The sequence below is a fragment of the Colias eurytheme genome, chromosome 27, assembly GCF_061535395.1.
Source record: "Colias eurytheme isolate Ceu_HAF_F1 chromosome 27, ilColEury1 Martin Lab GWU primary, whole genome shotgun sequence".
NCBI lineage: Eukaryota > Metazoa > Arthropoda > Insecta > Lepidoptera > Pieridae > Colias > Colias eurytheme.
This window is the reverse complement of record NC_143006.1, coordinates 1,811,705-1,830,890: the sequence shown is the minus strand read 5'-3', so window position 1 is coordinate 1,830,890 and position 19,186 is coordinate 1,811,705. Positions and strand designations below refer to the sequence as shown.

At 32.7% G+C, this 19,186-nt stretch overlaps 1 protein-coding gene across 1 annotated transcript in view; it reads left to right on the top strand.

The window, feature by feature from the left end:
- The window catches only part of LOC149896769 (uncharacterized), a 95,261-nt gene that overhangs the window by 36,126 nt on the left and 39,949 nt on the right, over positions 1–19,186 (top strand). The window contains exons 3-7 of the mRNA XM_090117364.1: positions 12,852–12,934; positions 13,908–14,081; positions 14,496–14,636; positions 15,334–15,587; positions 15,862–16,905. Coding sequence (XP_089973490.1) covers positions 12,852–12,934; positions 13,908–14,081; positions 14,496–14,636; positions 15,334–15,587; positions 15,862–16,905 — 1,696 coding nt within the window. The remainder of the gene's footprint in view (positions 1–12,851; positions 12,935–13,907; positions 14,082–14,495; positions 14,637–15,333; positions 15,588–15,861; positions 16,906–19,186) is intronic.

Genomic DNA, 19,186 nt, shown 5'->3' with positions numbered 1-19,186 from the left:
AACGTTTAATCGATCTTTCAATAATACAGTACTATGTTGTTAATGCTATACAATGTTTCACCAGTCACCACAATGAGCCTAGTCTGTACAGGTTAGCAGGAGACAATCATTGAGTATTGGTATTAAATACGTATCAACTGCGTATTGCGTTTTGCGTATTAACTATTGTCCTAGTGAAAATTAATCGTCGAATCAATTTAAAATTCGATCAAGTGCGTTCCGTTTCGTAAAATATAGATAATAAAAGTGGCAACGCCACAATGTCATGGTGGTATACATTGAGGATACAAGCACTATAAAGAGATAAGAGAAGACCGAAAACCATATTCCTGTATGTTCAGTTAATAGTTACAGGAAAAGTTATAGGTGGTCAGTGGCGATTTTTTACGGCATGATATAGAATTTTAACAATGTCTATATCATATAATATCAATATAATGTAGATAAATAAAGAAAATACAATGAGCCGCAAAGATTTTATGCAAAATTAAGCACAGATTTGAAGGTGCCTTGGATGCAAATACGACTTGTGGCACGCACTTTGAAGAGACTCTACGTGACAATAGCCCAATTTTTTCAAAATATGTGGTACCAGAGTATCCATAAAATGTTTACGAAAATGCAGGACCAAAGAAGTATCGATATTGCGGATTTTTTTCCTATAAAAAAGGCAAATTACCAAAGCACAGTGGCTAAAACGCTATATGCGGAGAAAACAATATTCATAATTATTGTCAAGCCTGGTTATAAATACTTTTTTTTATGCGACTATTATAGACTATAATATTATTGTCTTGATTATTGTAGTTAGATAATTAAAAAAAAAAAATTAAAAACGAGTTTTTTTTTTTTAAACTTACCCAATTATTTAAGAAGAAAATATAAGTTTAACATTTTTGTTGGCTTTTTTTAGATGATTCAATTATCGTTCTGTATTTATATAAACAAAGAGTATAATATCATTAAATGCACTTAATGTGTTAACTGTATTTTTAATATCTATTGCAAAAAATAGTTAATTTCCATAGAAATATATTAGTATCCCAAGTTAACTGATAAATACCTTTTTTAAAAAATATAAAGATTTGTTGTTGGAGATTTATTGAAAAAAAACGATTTAAAAATAATAAGGAATAGGTATGGTGTATTGTTTCCGTGCAGTATTCAATTAATAGACCAATAGCAACACGGCATTAATGCCAAACTGTCTCATGTCGTCACTTGAACCAATGACACTAAAAGAGTTGTTCCTTTATGCTCATGTTAGAAAAATGACACAAATGCGTTTATACTAAAATAGTGTTAGGACTGATGGAACAAAATGAATTAAGTCTTTATACAAAAAGTATAACTACACATACGTCTTTGTGTTCGTGGGTACTTTTGACTCGAGACGAATAGTTCCTTTGCGATTGCCTAAAATGATGGATAAGGTAACTTATACCGTTAATCACACCCTACTTATACCGTTTGGGTCATTCGAAAAAATGGGTTAGGACGCAGCTAGAGATATGACCTTTTGATATGTTGTGTATTTTGACGAGCTGAATCCAATGGTGCAATAAAAACCAAAGGGAATAACTCGTCTTACTCCCTTATTCACTGGAGGCACAGATATGTTAACCTGTTGTCTACTAGAACTATAGTAACTACGATTAATTATTGATTTGTCGATTTTACATATTTAACCGACTTCAAAAAAAAGGAGGAGGTTATCAATTCGGCCGGTATGTTTTTTTTTTTTTTTTTTTTTATGTATGTACACCGATTACTCCGTGGTTTCTGAACCGATTTACGTGATTCTTTTTTTGTTCGATGCGGGATGGTGTCGAATTGGTCCCATAAAAATTTTATTCGCATAGGCCCAGTAGTTTTTATTTTATGAGCATTTTTGTCTGTATTTGTAAATGTTGCAAGTGCAAGTTTGAAGTCGGTTGTTTTTAACGCAGTTATTGACTTGTATGTAAACAGTAATAATAAGTGTGTTCATATTATAATCGTATGAAAAATCCTCTATCTGTTTGCTTCATACGCTTTTACATTGTAAGAAATAATTAAAAAAAAAAGTATGAAACGTCTGCGTTACTGAAACTTTTTATGGTCTAAACTCCGGATTTTACTTGAAACTTATCTAAATAACATTTTGAAAGTAAAAGGTACCTTATTGCAAATCAACAGAAAATATTTTCGCATAATATTAGTATTTTAGGTCATTTACCGATAGCTCAATTTTTTATGTTTGCAAAGTAACACGAAGTCATTAACCGACTTCAAAAAAAAGGAGGAGGTTATCAATTCGGCCGGTATGTTTTTTTTTATGTATGTACACCGATTACTCCGAGGTTTCTGAATCGATTTACGTGATTCTTTTTTTGTTCGATGCGGGATGGTGCCGAATTGGTCCCATAAAAATTTTATTCGGATAGGCCCAGTAATTTTTATTTTATGAGCATTTTTGTCTGTATTTGTAAATGTTGCAAGTACAAGTTTGAAGTCGGTTGTTTTTAACGCAGTTAGGTATCACTTGTTTAACTTTAAAGTTTAAACGTTCTTTAAACGGTGCATTTTTTATTTTTTATATGTATATGTTTTAGGGTTGTTGAGGATTCCTCTTCCGCTTCCTCATAATGCGGAAGTTCCGCAATATTTTGGGTTCCTCTACCGTAAATACGCGATCGGGCGAGCTAACCTCCCCTAACCTTAAACATCAATATGTAGAGACAGGAGAATGGCTTTTGTTTTAATTTTTAATTTTAAAAGTTTTTGTTTTTTAATTTTGATAATAATTTCCTATCATCCTCATCCTCATCCTCATCCGCTTCCTCTTCCTCAAAAAAATATCCTCTTCCTCATCCGCATCCTCTAAATTTGTGTGTGAAAATTCCTCTTCCTCCTCCTCTTCCTCATAATCACTTCCTCAACAACCCAAATATGTTTATATCTTTTGTTTAATATTATATCTGCCGGCATTATATTTTTAACCATTATATTTTTTACCCGTAAATATACAAAACAGGTAAACAATTATATATGTAACTCGCTGTGCCCTCGGTGTTACCCGCATTGCTTCGCTCCTGTTGGTCTTAGCGTGATGATGTATAGCCTGCCTTCCTCGATAAATGGGCTATCTAACATCGAAAGAATTTTTCAAATCGGACCAGTAGTTCCTGAGATTAGCGCGTTCAAACAAACAAACTTCAGCTTTATAATATTATAGTATAGATTTAGCATCTCAAAGCAGTGGAACAGTTGTTCATGTTCGTTTGATGTTGAAAGTATTTTCATTACAGATGACAAATTCAGACTGAAATTAATCTGAAACGAGTAAAGTTACTTTACAAATGACACGTCTTCGAATATAATTAGATGGAAGTACGAAATGGGGTGTAAATGTTCGGAATATCGTGTGTCATGACTTTGAGAGAATATTTTAATTAATGATGAAGAGCTTTGAAAAGATTGTGTTTTAATTAAGCGATGGAAAAAGATGTTTTATTGTAATTACCTAAATAACGAACAGCAAATAGGACACGTGTCCTATACAAGGACAGATATGCCCAAGTCAATAAACTTTTTCAGACAATCCACAAGTAATTTGTAATAATTGTACAAGAATATGCTTTTACTTTACATATAAATTAGCATCCCTACAAACTTGCCAACTTCTTGGCAATTATTGGAGATATTCTTCATAATATGCTTCATGCGCCAACAATATCTTATAGAAATAATTCAGTTTTGTATTCCAATATATTATGTATTGTATTGTTGTATTATGTTTGTATTCATTCATGAATTATTTCACTTCGTAGCAGGCTATTACAGCTTCAATTATATTAAATGAGTTTTTAAGTGCCGTTAACATTATAGTTTTTTTATTAAGCATATAAAATTAACTGGTTACATCAGCAAATTATTAATCTATCAAAGGATAGCGTACAACTTAGATAATTAAACAGTAGCGATGCTAAAAAACACTTTTTTATGAATATCATGATAAAAATTCGATGTAAAAATTTTAATTGGTCGTCTTCATTGCATCTGTTTCAATCTGTGTCCTTCATCAAAGTGACATTTCATTTCAAAAGTTTCGAAGCTTCCTTTAATTTCAGTCGATTGCCTTTTATGGAATATCTTTGACGTCCATAGTCTTTGACGCGCCACGATGAGCGAATGATAGAGCTGGGCGTTTATTTCGACTAATTCCCATTTCTGAGTCGACTGATTCACACTGAGCTATTTTTGTTTGTTTATCCGTCGCTCTGAGACGGACCGCTAGATTTAATTGGTGGTTTAATTGGTACCTTTGTGTGTCGTAGCGGAAACGTCTGTTTTTAATAGAAATGAGGGTAGTTGTTTGTGGTGCGATTCGAAGTAAATGAAGCTTTATTTGTGAACAGGTTGTTGTTTCTTCGGTTTGGATTAAACAATTTTAGTGTTATAAAATCGCTAACATTTAAGTAATTTTGACAAAATAATATTTATAAAGCATTTGAATGGCACAAAACCATAAATATCTAATTCAAAATTATGTGTTTAAAATTAAGTTTTCTCAGTTGTAAACATTACATTTAGGTTAAAGTTCGGACGTTGCTCTTTCTTTTTAATAAGAATTGATGTTGACCTTCGATTCTAGAAAAAAAAATAAGGATCCTAAATAACAAATAAAAAGCAGTCCAGTAATTTTGAAAATGCTGTGCCTAAGATTAGGTTTAGAATTATTGTCACATTTTAAAACATTATAACAGGTAATAGTGAGGCTCTTTCTTTTAACTAACCAATGACCTCTTACGATAATCTGTGCAAAATATGTATCAAGCACCGAATATTGCTCCAGTTTCAAAGATTAGAAAGCACAGCTGACCGAGTGTGACACAAGACAAACAAACGTGACTCAGCTGGAACATAATGTTATAATAAGATCGGTGGATGCTGTTTGTTTATAAATATGCGTGTTTATATGGGATATTTGTCAAAGGGTAAGGTGATAGGAGTGATGAATTGGTGCTAATTTTTAAAGACGTATAGAGTACTAGTTGCGCTTCGCGGTTTCACCCGCGTGGCTCCGCTCCTGGTGGTCGTATCGTAATGATATGTAGCCTATAGCCTTTCTCGATAAATGGACTATCTAACACCGAAATCATTTTTCAAATCGGACCAGTAGTTCTTGAGATTAGCGCGTTCAAACAAACAAACAAACTCTTCAGCTTTATAATATTAGTAAAGAATATAGATGAATGCTATAACTAAAAATTAAATGGTGATAGGTATGAACCGTGCGTCAGTATGAACAAATTTAGTTAATCCTACTTTATAGATTTATGTATAAATTAAAGATGATAGAGTACCTAGATGCGTCGTTTCTCACAACCAATTATAATTAATTGAATAAACATACAATGATTTCTCGTTAAGTATTGAATAGGCAATTCAGTACCTCAATGCTAAGCGCTTATCAGATCGTATTGTGGAGAAGATATTGTGTACTTTGTGATATATAATGTAAGCATCCGCTGAAATAATGTTTCTTTAAGTATTGGCGTGTTATAAGGATGTTAAAGTCGCATTTTAGTTTTTCCTGGTCATTTAGTAGGTGATCTGCCCCCCTAGACAAGTGGCTTTCTATTAGCGTACAGTTTAATAGAATAGATTATGAATGTATGAGATTGACGTTTGATTACGACTAGGGAATCCGATCCCGCAAACGCGGGATCCCGCTAATGCGGGATCCCGCACCTTTTTTGCGGGATCAAAAATGCGGGATTACTCATGCGGGATCCCGCACGTTCGCGGGATTGAAAAAAAGTAAGAAAAATAGGCTCAGACGATGATCGGAACTATTATCGGACGGAACGGAACGTAATCAATGTCAGTTCCAGTATTCTATGACTGGGGATTCCCCTACGGCGCACGGGGATTTAACTTTGCGCGTACTGAATGGGTGGCAGAGTCTAGAGCTGCTGTGCGTGTACCCACTCGAGATAATTCAACTGATTTGATATTGACACTTTTTGAATGTGGAGGGAATAGGGGGAAGTATTTGGAAGCTGTTTATACTTATGTAAAGTCAATTCCGCCTACAAGTGTGGAAGCCGAGCGTGCTATTTCCGCCGCTGGCTATTTATGCAACAAGATAAGATCAAATCTAAAAGATGAAACGTTAGATACTTTATCATTTCTTCGAAAGTATTTTCAAAAAAAAAAATAAGCTGATTTTAAATGCCTCTAAAACCAATGAATATGTTCTATTTCAAATAAAAATCTCAATATGAAACGTGAAATATTGTGAATATTGTATTGTCTTAAACATCATTATATTTAATTTATAATATAAATGATAACTTTGCTTCATGTTGATAAGAATAATTAAAAATATTTGTGTGTATTTTCTTTCTTTAAATAACATGAAACAAAAATAATAATATTTAAAATCAATCCCGCAAATCCCGCGGGATCCGCGGGATTGATGATCTTAATCCCGCAGGCTTGCGGGATCGCGATTTTAATGCGGGATTGGATTCTCTAATTACGACGACGAGGACGATTGATTACGTCAATCTCATACATTCATAATCTATTCTATTAAACTTTACGCTAATAGAAAGCCACTTGTCTAGGGGGGCTGATATTACATAGTTAAGATGACTTCATGATGGCAGTGACTTTACCAAAATATGATTTACCTATAGTCTTATCCTATATGTGTTCTTAGATTAAAGAGAATGACTACGCTTAATTCAAGAGGGTATTTCTCCAACAGCAAACACTACCATGTAAATATGTTAAAAAGTAAGTTTCGAAAAAATTGTGAGATATTTGCCTGCAACATAAGGAAAATGAATCTTAAAATTGATTACATTGTTTATAAAATGTTTTCATCTTAAATTACAACTAAAACCACACACAGTAGCCAGTCTAAACGCGTGCACCACAAATTATCACGTCTCAATCGACTTATCTCGTTACAGTGAAACGAGATTCCTAGGTCTCTGTAGGGACACTGAGATGTAGGTTTTATCCGGACTGACCCAGATTTAACGAGGTATCCGCCGAAACATTATTGAGGAGACATGTGTATCTGTAAAGTACCCATTTTCAAAACATGTATTTTCTGTATTCAATTCTTATAATATGTGTCATGAAGCAAATAAATTATGAAAAAAATAATAAAGCATTAAAACTTTAAACATCACAATTCATAAGAATACTGTATTTGAAGTTAGTTGTATCTTTTGATGTCGCGATGTTTATGTTAGTAGAGATCTACTACTATAAGATATATCTACTGAAAGAAAATTATGATAAGTTGGACAACGGAAATTGGTTAAATAATTTAACTTGGTTAAACGTTCCTGTTCTCAAGTTTATGAGTAGTTGTAATCAAGAAGTGAATGAATTATGTACCATAAATATGAAATATGTATTTGACTCTTAAGGTCAAGGTCAGTTCACAGTGTTCTACTAAAATTATCGAGGTTATGTATCAATTAAGTTACAACATTAAATAAATGTTCATGACGTAATCTATTGATAACTAATCAGCATCGGCCTATGAGACGTAATCAGATTTTTTTTTTAATTAGATAATATTCGTCACTGTGAACAGTGACTTAGGATGTTATAAATATAAAGTACCAACGTTCTTCGGCGATGATGTTCCAACGAACGATAATGAGGTAGAATAACGTGTAGTTATTCTGAATTATGAATTCTATGAAGAATTTACTTTTCAATATAATAGCTACTCTTCGACTAATTTTTATAGAAATGAACCTAGGGTGAATTGCAAGGTCTAGTGCTATAAAATTTCAAGGATAAATTGATTATTACCTGTGATTATTACAATTCAAAGTGGTTCAGTCAAATCAAACCGGTCTGGCCCGGCTTCAATTGTTCATATTTTATGAATTTAAACTTACTGAAATTGTATGATTTGTTTCCCAATTGTTTCTTATTTATTTTACTACTATATAGTATGACTATTGAAAACACTAGCAAATTGCTTAATTTGTTTGAATTGCGATGATATACGTCATACTGAAGTAAGTTTTAACAACAAAAAGTATTTAGCAATCATTACTGATTTGCTATCGATTTTTATTGCTAATCGTAAAATATGTTATGGACATATACATAATATGATAGGTTTATGGATACAATGTTAACCGCTGATACAATCTACCATTAAATCTCGATATGTGGTCACCGTACAGGTAACCTATATACAGCTGTATTTCTAGTAGTAGCGATTTTCTGTTACATGTTTGTACGCCATTCTGCTTGTTTAGATTATGTAAATAACACAGTCCCAAAAATCCCACTAAATTCTGATACGTGGTCACCATACAGGTAACCTATACAGCTGTAACTCTAGTTGTAACGTTTAGCTTCACAGACTATGTGGACCGGGTATTGTGTTACATGTTTGTACGCGATTCTGTTTGTTTAGATTATGTAATAATACAAATTATGTGAAGAAGTATATAATACTTCAAGATGCGTACATTTATCACTAAAACTTCTCTTACGTTGCATGGAAGAAATACCTTTTAGAAGAAAGGCTTTATATTCTTTTGTTCCCTAACTTGGTGTAATTTGTTTAGGGTTTATTCATAGAGAGTTTGTATAAATTAAATAATTATAAATGAAGATGCTTACACAATATAAATTGTGTTTTCTGTACGTATTTATGATAATTATCTAAACGATAACATTTTTTACGTTATTTCGAATATCAAACAAGCGAACCATGCGCTAAACGTAGTTAATCTATACTAATATTATAAAGAGGAAAGGTTTATAATTATGTATGTATGTATGTATGTATGCATGTATGCATGGTTTTCACGAATAAACTACTGGACCGATTTCAATGAAATTTAGCACACATATAGAGGGTAACTTGGATTAACACATGTTTTATCCCGGAAATCCCACGGGAACGGAAGATACGCAGGTTTTTCTTTGAAAACGCGGGCGAAGCCGTGGGCGGAAAGCTAGTAGGTACTTAATAATATAACTACCCAATAAGCGATATTAAACACAGTTTAACCAAAACATTTGGTGCATGGCAAAGTTCAAAGCAATAAACAACATCACATCTCAACAGTGGGGTTACTGGTGAATCCCTTTAACAATCCCATCCCAGCTATCCCATAGCTTTGATGTTGACCAGATGGGATTCGGTGCAACTGCTGCCGGCTGCTTGAAAGATAGAGGTTATAAGGGATAAGATTTTGATGTGTGTAATTTGTTGTGTACCTAGTACCTACTATAAAATAATTATAAGCCTCCCCGTGACTATGCTCGTTGGTTGTTAAGTGTTCGAAACATGTAAGTAATAGTTAAATACATATCATAATGATTAATAAATAAATCGCGTTTAAAAATTTTCGTCTTATTAACTTCTAAAACAAATCAAGCATAAAAACACCATATTATAAGGTCTTCAGATAATATCGGAGTGGCATGGCGTTGTGTACATAACGTTCATTCATGGCTGTCATTACAAACTCTGCCTATTAGACGCGTGGGCAGAGTATTGCTTCAGACAATTTGGGAACGTTAGATAATTTGCCAAGTTATCTTTTACACCATAAATATATCACTACGAGTATTATCTAATCGTTTTAAATTAAAAGAAATGAAATAACCCAGTATTAATTGAAATAGACGTTTGAAGACGAATGTTATGATTTATGAAATAATTCGAAATCACTTTTGTTTTTAAACTTTTATTATATAAATAAAGATATCAAAGTGAATACTATAACTCCCTGTAATAAAGTCCAAATTGCTTTGTTCATAAAAAAAACAACAAACTATTTTTAAAGGCATATTTTAAGACGCCACATGTCAGAGAACAATTTATTTTAAAATACGACGACAGATAAAAAATTAAATGGGAATGTTAATTGCCTTGAAATAAATTATTTTTTGTTACTTATGGCACTTTCGAGTTTTGATTTTATTGTGCTTTCACAGCTGTTATGTAATTTTGATTTATCTGTACATAATATAATGTATCTATTGGATTGATAATTATTTGTACCTCACTAATTGATTTATATTTTATACTTCATTATGTCAGCGAATAAATCACCTAATAATTACCACCTAATAGTTGTACCCCGCGGTTTTATCTGAATTGCTCCTCTTCTATTGGCCTTAGCGTGATGATATAATATAGCCTTCCTCAATAAATGCGATTTGTGTAATAATGTCCTATAATATTTATTTATTTATTTATTTATTTATTTTTCATAGCAGACCCGCGGACAAACAAACTTTTAATCTTTATAATCCACGTAGTCCTCCGAAGTCCGAACATCAAAACTACAATATGTAATTGTAACATAAGGAATGCAAATTGCTAGTTCTTTTAAATAACAAAGTTGGTGACTCGATGGCAAGTGTTAGGCACTAAGCTGTTTTAATTACAAAATTTTGAAACGAAAATAACGAACCCCACAGATTCAGTTATATTTAGCGACAGGTGAAGACAAAATGCAGCCAATATTTCATTCGTCTGTCATAAATAAATGCAACCGGATAGACGCGACAGACCAAATATAGATTTGTTATATTTGTGTGTTTACACGGGCGTACGTCGTGAATCGTGGTGCTTAAGTTATAATTACTTGGGTAAATGTAACATTGTATTGCAGTACAGATAGAAGATTAGATTTTTGTTAGTCTGTTAATTGCGATTTAACTTAAAAACTAGGCTACCAATGATAGAAATTCTTTAAACTGACACAAATAAGTAAATAAGAGCGTATATAGGCTAACTATGTAGTCTCTTCCACGGAGTCCCATAGTATAGCATAAAGAATAACTAATTAAAAAATACTTGTATTGTGCCAAATAAATATCGATAAACATAACTTTCCGTCTGGCGAAGTCTAAATGTAGAATGTAGATACTTACATAGAAATTGTTAGTACCTAATTGCAAACAAACTTTGAATTTTCATACATAATAAGTGAAGAATAGCATTATCCATACAATGGTTTGACCCAATATCATATGAATGAGGTTCAATGTTCAAACAATGTTGTCTAGACTAGCATTGTTAATATTTGTTTCCCTATTTATAAGTATTGTTTGCCAGTTATCTAAATTATGCTAGTATATTATTGTATAAATTGTTCTATTTATAATAAGCTATGTTTCTTGGTATAATTATAGGTCTGTAGTTAAGTTTGTAAACTGAACAATTGTAAACCATTAAGTTTTGTATTGACTAGTTGGTAATATTTGAATTTTACCAATACAGAACACACCAGTGCTCTTTCAATACCTTAGTTTTCCTTCCACCAATATATTCTGAGCAAGGACCCTTTTGTATTTACAAAATTCACGACAACGTTTATTTTTTTGTCAATAACATTTTCTAAAGTCCATTCATTCGTCTTATCTACCTTTTCCTTTATTGTCTCCTATTTTTTAATGTTATTTTCATGTTTATTCCTACTAGAAATGACAGGTCCACGACCCAGCTAATTCTGTATCGGGACTAGACAGTGCATTGTGCACGTGTGATTGAGGAAATGGACAGTTATTTTAGTGCCAGCGAACGGTTAAATGACTAAGTAGTAGTGCAGGATTTGCAGTTTTAGGTAGGGTTTGAGGGATTATCTGATGCTATGAGAGAAGAAGATGAGAAAGAACTCTTCAAAAGTAAACTATGTGACATATGGCTATAGTAAAACTTTATTTAAAGAAAAGGTATAGGAAATGCTATTAAAACTAAACATAGACATAACCATAACCAAGCATACAACTATAATATTCTAATATTCTTTTAAAAATCCATACTAATATTATAAATGCGAAAGTAACTCTGTCTGTCTGTCTGTTACTCAATCACGCCTAAACTACTGAACCAATTTGCATGAAATTTGGTATGGAGATATTTTGATACCCGAGAAAGGACATAGGATAGGTTTTATCCCGGAAATCGGGAACTATGCGGGTTTTTCTTTGACTGCGCGGGCGATGCCGCGGGCGGAAAGCTAGTTATTAATATTTACGAAGAACCTGTCACTAGTATCAAAAAGCTTGGAAACAGCCTCTCCTTCCACAAAACATAACTAAGGAGTGGAAAATTTATTCATTTAAATTTAACAGTTAAACTAATACAACCTCTTGTTTATAATCGCGGTTTAAAGGCAAGAGAAAGCAATACGTGAATGCCCGAAGGAAATCTCCTGAAGTGCTGACCCGATTTTTAGATGGTTTCGATATTTCTGAGTGCTTGCTTGTCCTATTTATTGTACTTAGATTTTAAGCACTATTCAAAAGCTTTCTAGTGATCGTTTCTCACTGCCAAGTTTCCATGTGGATAATGTACCATGTGGATGGCAAGGATGAGAAATGAAAGTAGCACGAAAACTGTTGTTCAATGTGTTGTGCTGGTTGTATATTGGTGAAGATTTGAGTTTAATGGATGCAGAATTTTTAAAAGCATGTGAAGCGTACACAATCTAAATATTGTTATTTGTAAATATTCAACACTCTTCAACTCAATCAATTATTATAATATAAAGAGACATCCTTACGTAATATTGCTTATCATAGAGCATCTCCAACAGAATTTCCGGTATATACTTTGAATACCTAATGATTCTAAAAGAGCAACTATGGAGTTTCTCGCCGGTTCTTCTCCATAGATACTGCTTTCTGAATCGGTGGTAAATGTTAAAATATGTTATGATTATTCAAAAGTGCTTCTAGAAGAAGTCTAATTGAATAAATAAATGTTTGAGTATGATCTAATATAGGAATTTTTTATACTGTACGTTTCTATGGTACTAGCCGATACAATAAAGAATGAATTATAATTCCAGGGTGGCGACGAATACCCCCCACTTGGTGAGCCTGGGCACGGGCAGGCTGAGCACGGCTGTGACGTTGCATCCCATCAAACAAGGTGAGATTGTACTTTATTTCTTTGGTACCGTCAGCAACGGAATTTTTTACTTTGTTTTATAGAGATATGTGAACATATACAAACAGTGAACTGTTTATTGATAGTTTTTGTGTAAGTAGTGTTTTTCTGTTAGGATGGTAGAATAGTGTGGTTGTTATTTTAATAATAAGCTTTTCTTCTGATCCTTTAAGTATGTTGAAACTTCATACACACACTAAAATAGTTTTTTCAATGTATGATGTTTTGAATTAGTGACGTGACATACTCACGAACCAAATTATTCTAATGAATTTTAGTTTCTCGTACCTACATATCCTAACGGTTTTGCGTAGAATGCGGTTGATGAACATGTAATCTACTACCCTAACAAAGAAAAACAATCGAAATAATCATAATTCTTACGATTTATATAAAGGCACGTACAATTTTTATTGCTGGCGGTACTTCCATACGTATCACACCCTTTACAAGGGATTAGCATCGTTCGAATATAAGTAGGATATTGTCCCTTTCCTTCCACAATAGTTTAAGTTAACGCCCCAAATAGTTTTCTGTCATACAACCATCAAGGCACAATACAGTACCCCTTTTTACAATTTGGTTTGATTAGGTTTCTGTGCAGATTTTAATTTCTTTTACAAAACTGTTAAATAAATTTGTAAAAAAAAATCTTTAGGCACTGATAGTTTATGTCGACTGTAGGTAATGCATTATATCCGTGCACATAGCGAGTGGAACTGCAAATCGAAGCTAGTTTTAAATGATTATAGTGTAAGTAGTGAATGAATGAATCACAGCATATAAATATAGAAAATGATGAATTAGTATCACATTGGTATCCTAAGCAGATAAGCAACATTTTGCACATAATTTTCATAACATATATTTTCCACAGTAATTAGATAAGTAAATGAAATATTCCCTCTACAGTCCTCCACCAAAATTATAATTACTATTTATTCCCTAATTCCAGGCCGAGTAACCATCGGTTCCGACCCTACCTGCGATATATACGTCGTAGGCACCGGTGTAGCCAGCGTGCACTGTAGAGTGGAGAACTCCCACGGTGTGGTCACGTTGTACCCAGTCAGTGGGAGCACGCTGCTCGATGGGTTGCCAGTTGACAAGCCGACTCGCCTGTCGCAGGGTGAGTTTGAAGTTTTGGGAAAATCCAGAGACCTCCAGTTGAATGAATAAATGTTCTCATTTGATTTAAATCTTATCATGTAAATATTGCAATGGTTTTGGAATAGAGGAAACAAAATTTATTGTGACTTTCAATATTTTTTTCATAAACTAATAATTTAGAAATTCTGAAATGCATAAGGTTTTCTGCTTGTAAATTAAATTGAATAATAAGTAAGATGCTAACAAGCTACTAATAAGTAGTCCGATCAGTTATTTATTATTTGCCTAATAATAAAATGTACAAATTTTTACAAACACAATATTATATTTTATTTTTAAACATTATATTGTAAAAAAGTAAACACATCAACATTATTATTCACATACAAAAATATTAATATATATTTAATATTTATTATTTTAATAATTACAGGTAGCATGCTAACAATAGGCAGATCGAACTACCTCCGTTTCAACCACCCAGAGGAAGCGAAACTCATGAAGTCGGTACTGCCGTCTGGCCACGTGTCCATGGCTCCCATACAGTTCACACCGAATGAGCAGTGCTTGCCGGGTATGTACCTTATTGTAAAGGAATAAGGTTGATTTTTGAATGATTCAGTAATAAATGTTAGTTTGTGACCAGCCCCCCTAGACAAGGGCTTTCTATTAGCGTAAAGTTCAATAGAATAGATTATGAAATTATGAATGTATGAGATTGACGTAATCAATCGTCGTCGTCGTCGTAATCAAACGTCAATCTCATACATTCATAATCTATTCTATTGAACTTTACGCTAATAGAAAGCCACTTGTCTAGGGGGGCTGGTATGTACACTGTTCACAAACAATTTTCAGATCAGATTATAGAACGATTTAGTTAATGCGTTATAAGCAGTGTTTGCCTCCTTATTGTGTACGAATAATGTCATAATTCTTGTTAGATATACATACATGTAAACACTGGAAAATAATATAATGAATAAATCGCGTTTAAATCCGTTAAAACATCTTTAATTTCTAAATGTTATCACAGGTCTCTGCTAGTTATGAAGGTACCTTATAGAATAGAATTTGCCTTTATAGTAAAAGACCATAACACATCGATAATATATTAAAAAAAAAAAGAAATTGTTGCATAGGCCGTGTATATGTATACTTATACAAATATTGTTTTGTCCCTATGGAGTATTCTCATATTTATTTTCATAATGTCTACTTATTTTTGTACTAAAAAAATATTATATGTATTCTTTATCACATTTTTACAGGCTACGTCAACCACGCAGACCCGAACCAATGTTACCAAAACAGCATTAGTAAGATATATAAGGACAATTCCCTTTCCCAGTTAGACCAAGAATTAGACGTGACTCTCAAGGAAATGTCCAGAAAACCACCTGTTCCTAGGAAACCGTTTAAAGATCTGGATACAACTGAATCTAATTCCGATCAGGAGTCTAGACCGAAGATAGGCAGTATTATGGCGAAGGTGTCCAAATTTGAGTATTATGCTAAGCAACAGGTATGGATTATTTTTGCATTATTTACATATAAAATAGTAACCCGTTTTACTATCTTTTTATTTGATTACAAACATAACATACTTGCCAAAAATTAAAATGATTTTCTATGCATCTTTTAATAAACAAGGCAAGTATGTAACCGTCATCTTTTTTTTAATAACAAAGTTCAACTAAATACAAAATGTGTCAAGATAATGATGCTTTAATACAAAAATAATCAAAGTCTCTAAATAATAACATAATTGGCATAGTAAAAAATAACCTTATTCACAGAAAATCGGCAGAAGTCAATTCTACACGAGCAACGAAAACGAGATATCTCCAAAGGTTTTTAGTTCCAACTCTCTGACAGTTAACACTCCAGCCAGAGACGTCCTAGGCGGTAGAAATATACCAAACTACATGAACAAACTAAAAGACCAAAAGATCATAGTACTGAACGAAAATAACAGTCTAGACCCGAAAAATTGCTCTTACGCGAACGTAGCAGTACGAAAAACTAAAATAGACGACATAGTCAGAAACTTCGATGACACCAAAACAGAAAAACTCAAAAAAGTCAATAACGACCAACAAAGTAGACCAGATAATCATATCTATGGCAAAATTAATATAGATCGACGCGACAAAAATGATTCCTTCAGAAATAACTACAAAAACGAAGATCCGTATCAAAAATACAAGAATAACGATGCGTACAGGAATCAAGATTATAAAAACCAGGAACCGCCGAATAGTTTGCAAAACTCATATCAGCAAGACTCATGTCAGAAATTACAGGAATCGTATAATAATCAACAGGACTCATGTCAAAGATTACAGGACTCGTATCACAGCGTACAGGACTCATGTCAAAGGATGCAAGACTCATGTCACAGTATGCAAGACTCGTACCACAGTGTACAAGAATCGTGTCAAAGATTACAGGACTCGTATCACAGTCAGCAAGACTCATGTCAAAGATTACAAGACCCGTATCAAAACCAGCAAGATTCAAGTCAAAGAATGCAAGATTCGTACCAAAATGTACAAGAATCATGTCAAAGATTGCAGGACTCGTATCAAACTCAGCAGGATTTATGTCAAAGAATGCAAGACTCATGTCACAGTATGCAAAGTTCATGTCAAAATGCGCAAGATTCGTACAGAAGTCTCGAAGTTTCTAGCGATGTGGAATATTCTAGAAATGAATACGCGCGAATTGACGTGAAGAATATTCTGCCTTCGTCCACGTTTGATAGGAACCCGCAGTATTCGCCTGTTTATACTAATTATGGATACGATAGGAGTTTTGAAGCGGAGAATAGAAGGAAGCAGGTAAGAATGATTTTTTGAAGTGAAAACTTCTTTAGCGGCGTTGGGTATAAAATCTTAAACTCGCGTCAGGACACGTGGCCTGATCGAAAAAGCGTAAGACGGATGGATATCAAACATGCTCAACGTTAATAATCAAGTTTTCACTTCTGCCGGCACTCCCGGAGTGCAACCCGTTTTTCTTTTATGTGTTTTTTACCGCCCTATAATGAGGTACTACTTCTTCTATATTGTATGTATCTTTTAATTTTTTCGGATGATAGGTAGTTTTTCTCCGGTGTTTTAATTAGATATTTAGAGAGATTATTTTTATTTTATTGTAATTAGGTACTTAATTATAAGTATTCATATTTTGTAAAATATCAATACTAGGTTTTCGCCCGTCATCGCGTGACTTCCATTTCCATTAGAAATTATAATAATTCAAAACCTTCATAGTTACTTATTTTTGTAAATAATACGATAGACATGGCATAAAAAATATTTATTATGTTTTACAGCCTTCGTACAAGAACGTTTTTAATTAAATGGCAAATAGACTAATTTTAAATTATCTTGTTGTAGTCTAAAGATAATGTTTATCAGGATCTTGTTTATAATGGATTTATATCGTGTTACATGCAAAGTGTAAAAGTAAGACATGTTATGAATTGACTAGGTTAAAAAAATATTTAAAAATCAAACCTATAATTAATTTTTCTTTAGTGCAGTAATTGTAAAATAAAGGTTTTGATGAAAGGATTAAAACGAATCAGTATTTAAACAAAATCAATAAAATAAATTAATATACAGATATTTGAAAAATTTTAAAGGGTGACTGGGTTGTATATTAGTTGGAATGTAATAGAAATGTACTGCGATGCTACACAACTATCTAATAAATGTAGTCAGTTAATAAGAAGTCAATTAACAAAGTGAGGGTAGTTGAGTCAAATGCACGATCCGTACGAATCCACGATTCGAAACAAAAGCAGGTAACCAAGTTTTGACAGGAAAAAGAGACAACTATACTCTGTCCATTATATTATTTGCTTTTTGACAGCTTCACGCCTATGTAGGATTGTATTGTCTATGTTAAAATGTCATACAAATAATTATCGTACTTCATGGACAGGTCCCGCCCACTTAGTGATGCCTACACAGAATTATTCAATGATGGGTCGATAGATTATAATAATCGATAGAAATACTCTGTAAAATATATCCGATACAGAAAAATTCTTCTATTATGTCATATAATTAAACCGTAAAGACAACCAAATTGTAAGATAGAAACCAATAAATAATAAAATATTAGTCTAGTTTAGTTTTAACATACAATGCATAGATATGTGGTCATATATTATTACATACATATCTTATTAGTACGTTTACGTTGTAATTATTATTTACGTACCTGATTCGATTTATGATAATACTTTGAATTTATAATTGAAATGGTATCACAATCGATAATCTTTTGAACATCACTTCTGGTATCACCCGTCGAGCTGTCAAAAAGCAATTCTTATAGTGGACAGACTATAAGTATATTGATAGCTAAATTATCCACAAAAACATTAAAATTACATCGAACAATTATTACTACAACATTAATTTCTAAAATGATCGATAACACAAAAACGTATATCAAATAACTAAACTATCAATTGATTAGTTGCCCAGTGACAAAAGAATATTTAAATCAACTGCGGCAATCATTATGAAGGAAACAATAGTTTTATCTGATAAAACTCTGCGTAAATGATAAGTCAATAAGAGATATCACTCATTGCAGTGTACAGTTCAATTAATTATACACGTGTTTTTAAAACGTAAATTTAATTCGCAAAATCACGCAAAATAAACATAAATAACCAATTATTATAATCAATCAAACTAAATTATGGAATAGTGCATCTAAAAATTATTGTGACGTCATCATAGATCAAATAACCCATAGACTCTTTCAATCGTCATGAATATTAAAATAAATAACAAATAGTGGAATAGTGCATCTAACAATTGTGACGTCTTCATAGATCAAATAAGTCATAGACACGCACATCCGTCATAAATAATAACATAAATAGTGGAATAGTGCATTTAACAGTTGTGACGTCATCATCATAGATCAAATAACCCACAGACAGGCTCCATCGTTTATATTTTTCACTAGTGAAAGTGAATTAAGTGTGTTCATTATAAATTATTGTTTCGTGTTTCATTCATACATACATCGTTATGTATGTGATTTTATACATGGTTGTGTTGTCTAGTTGAATCTCCATTTGTATGCTTTTAG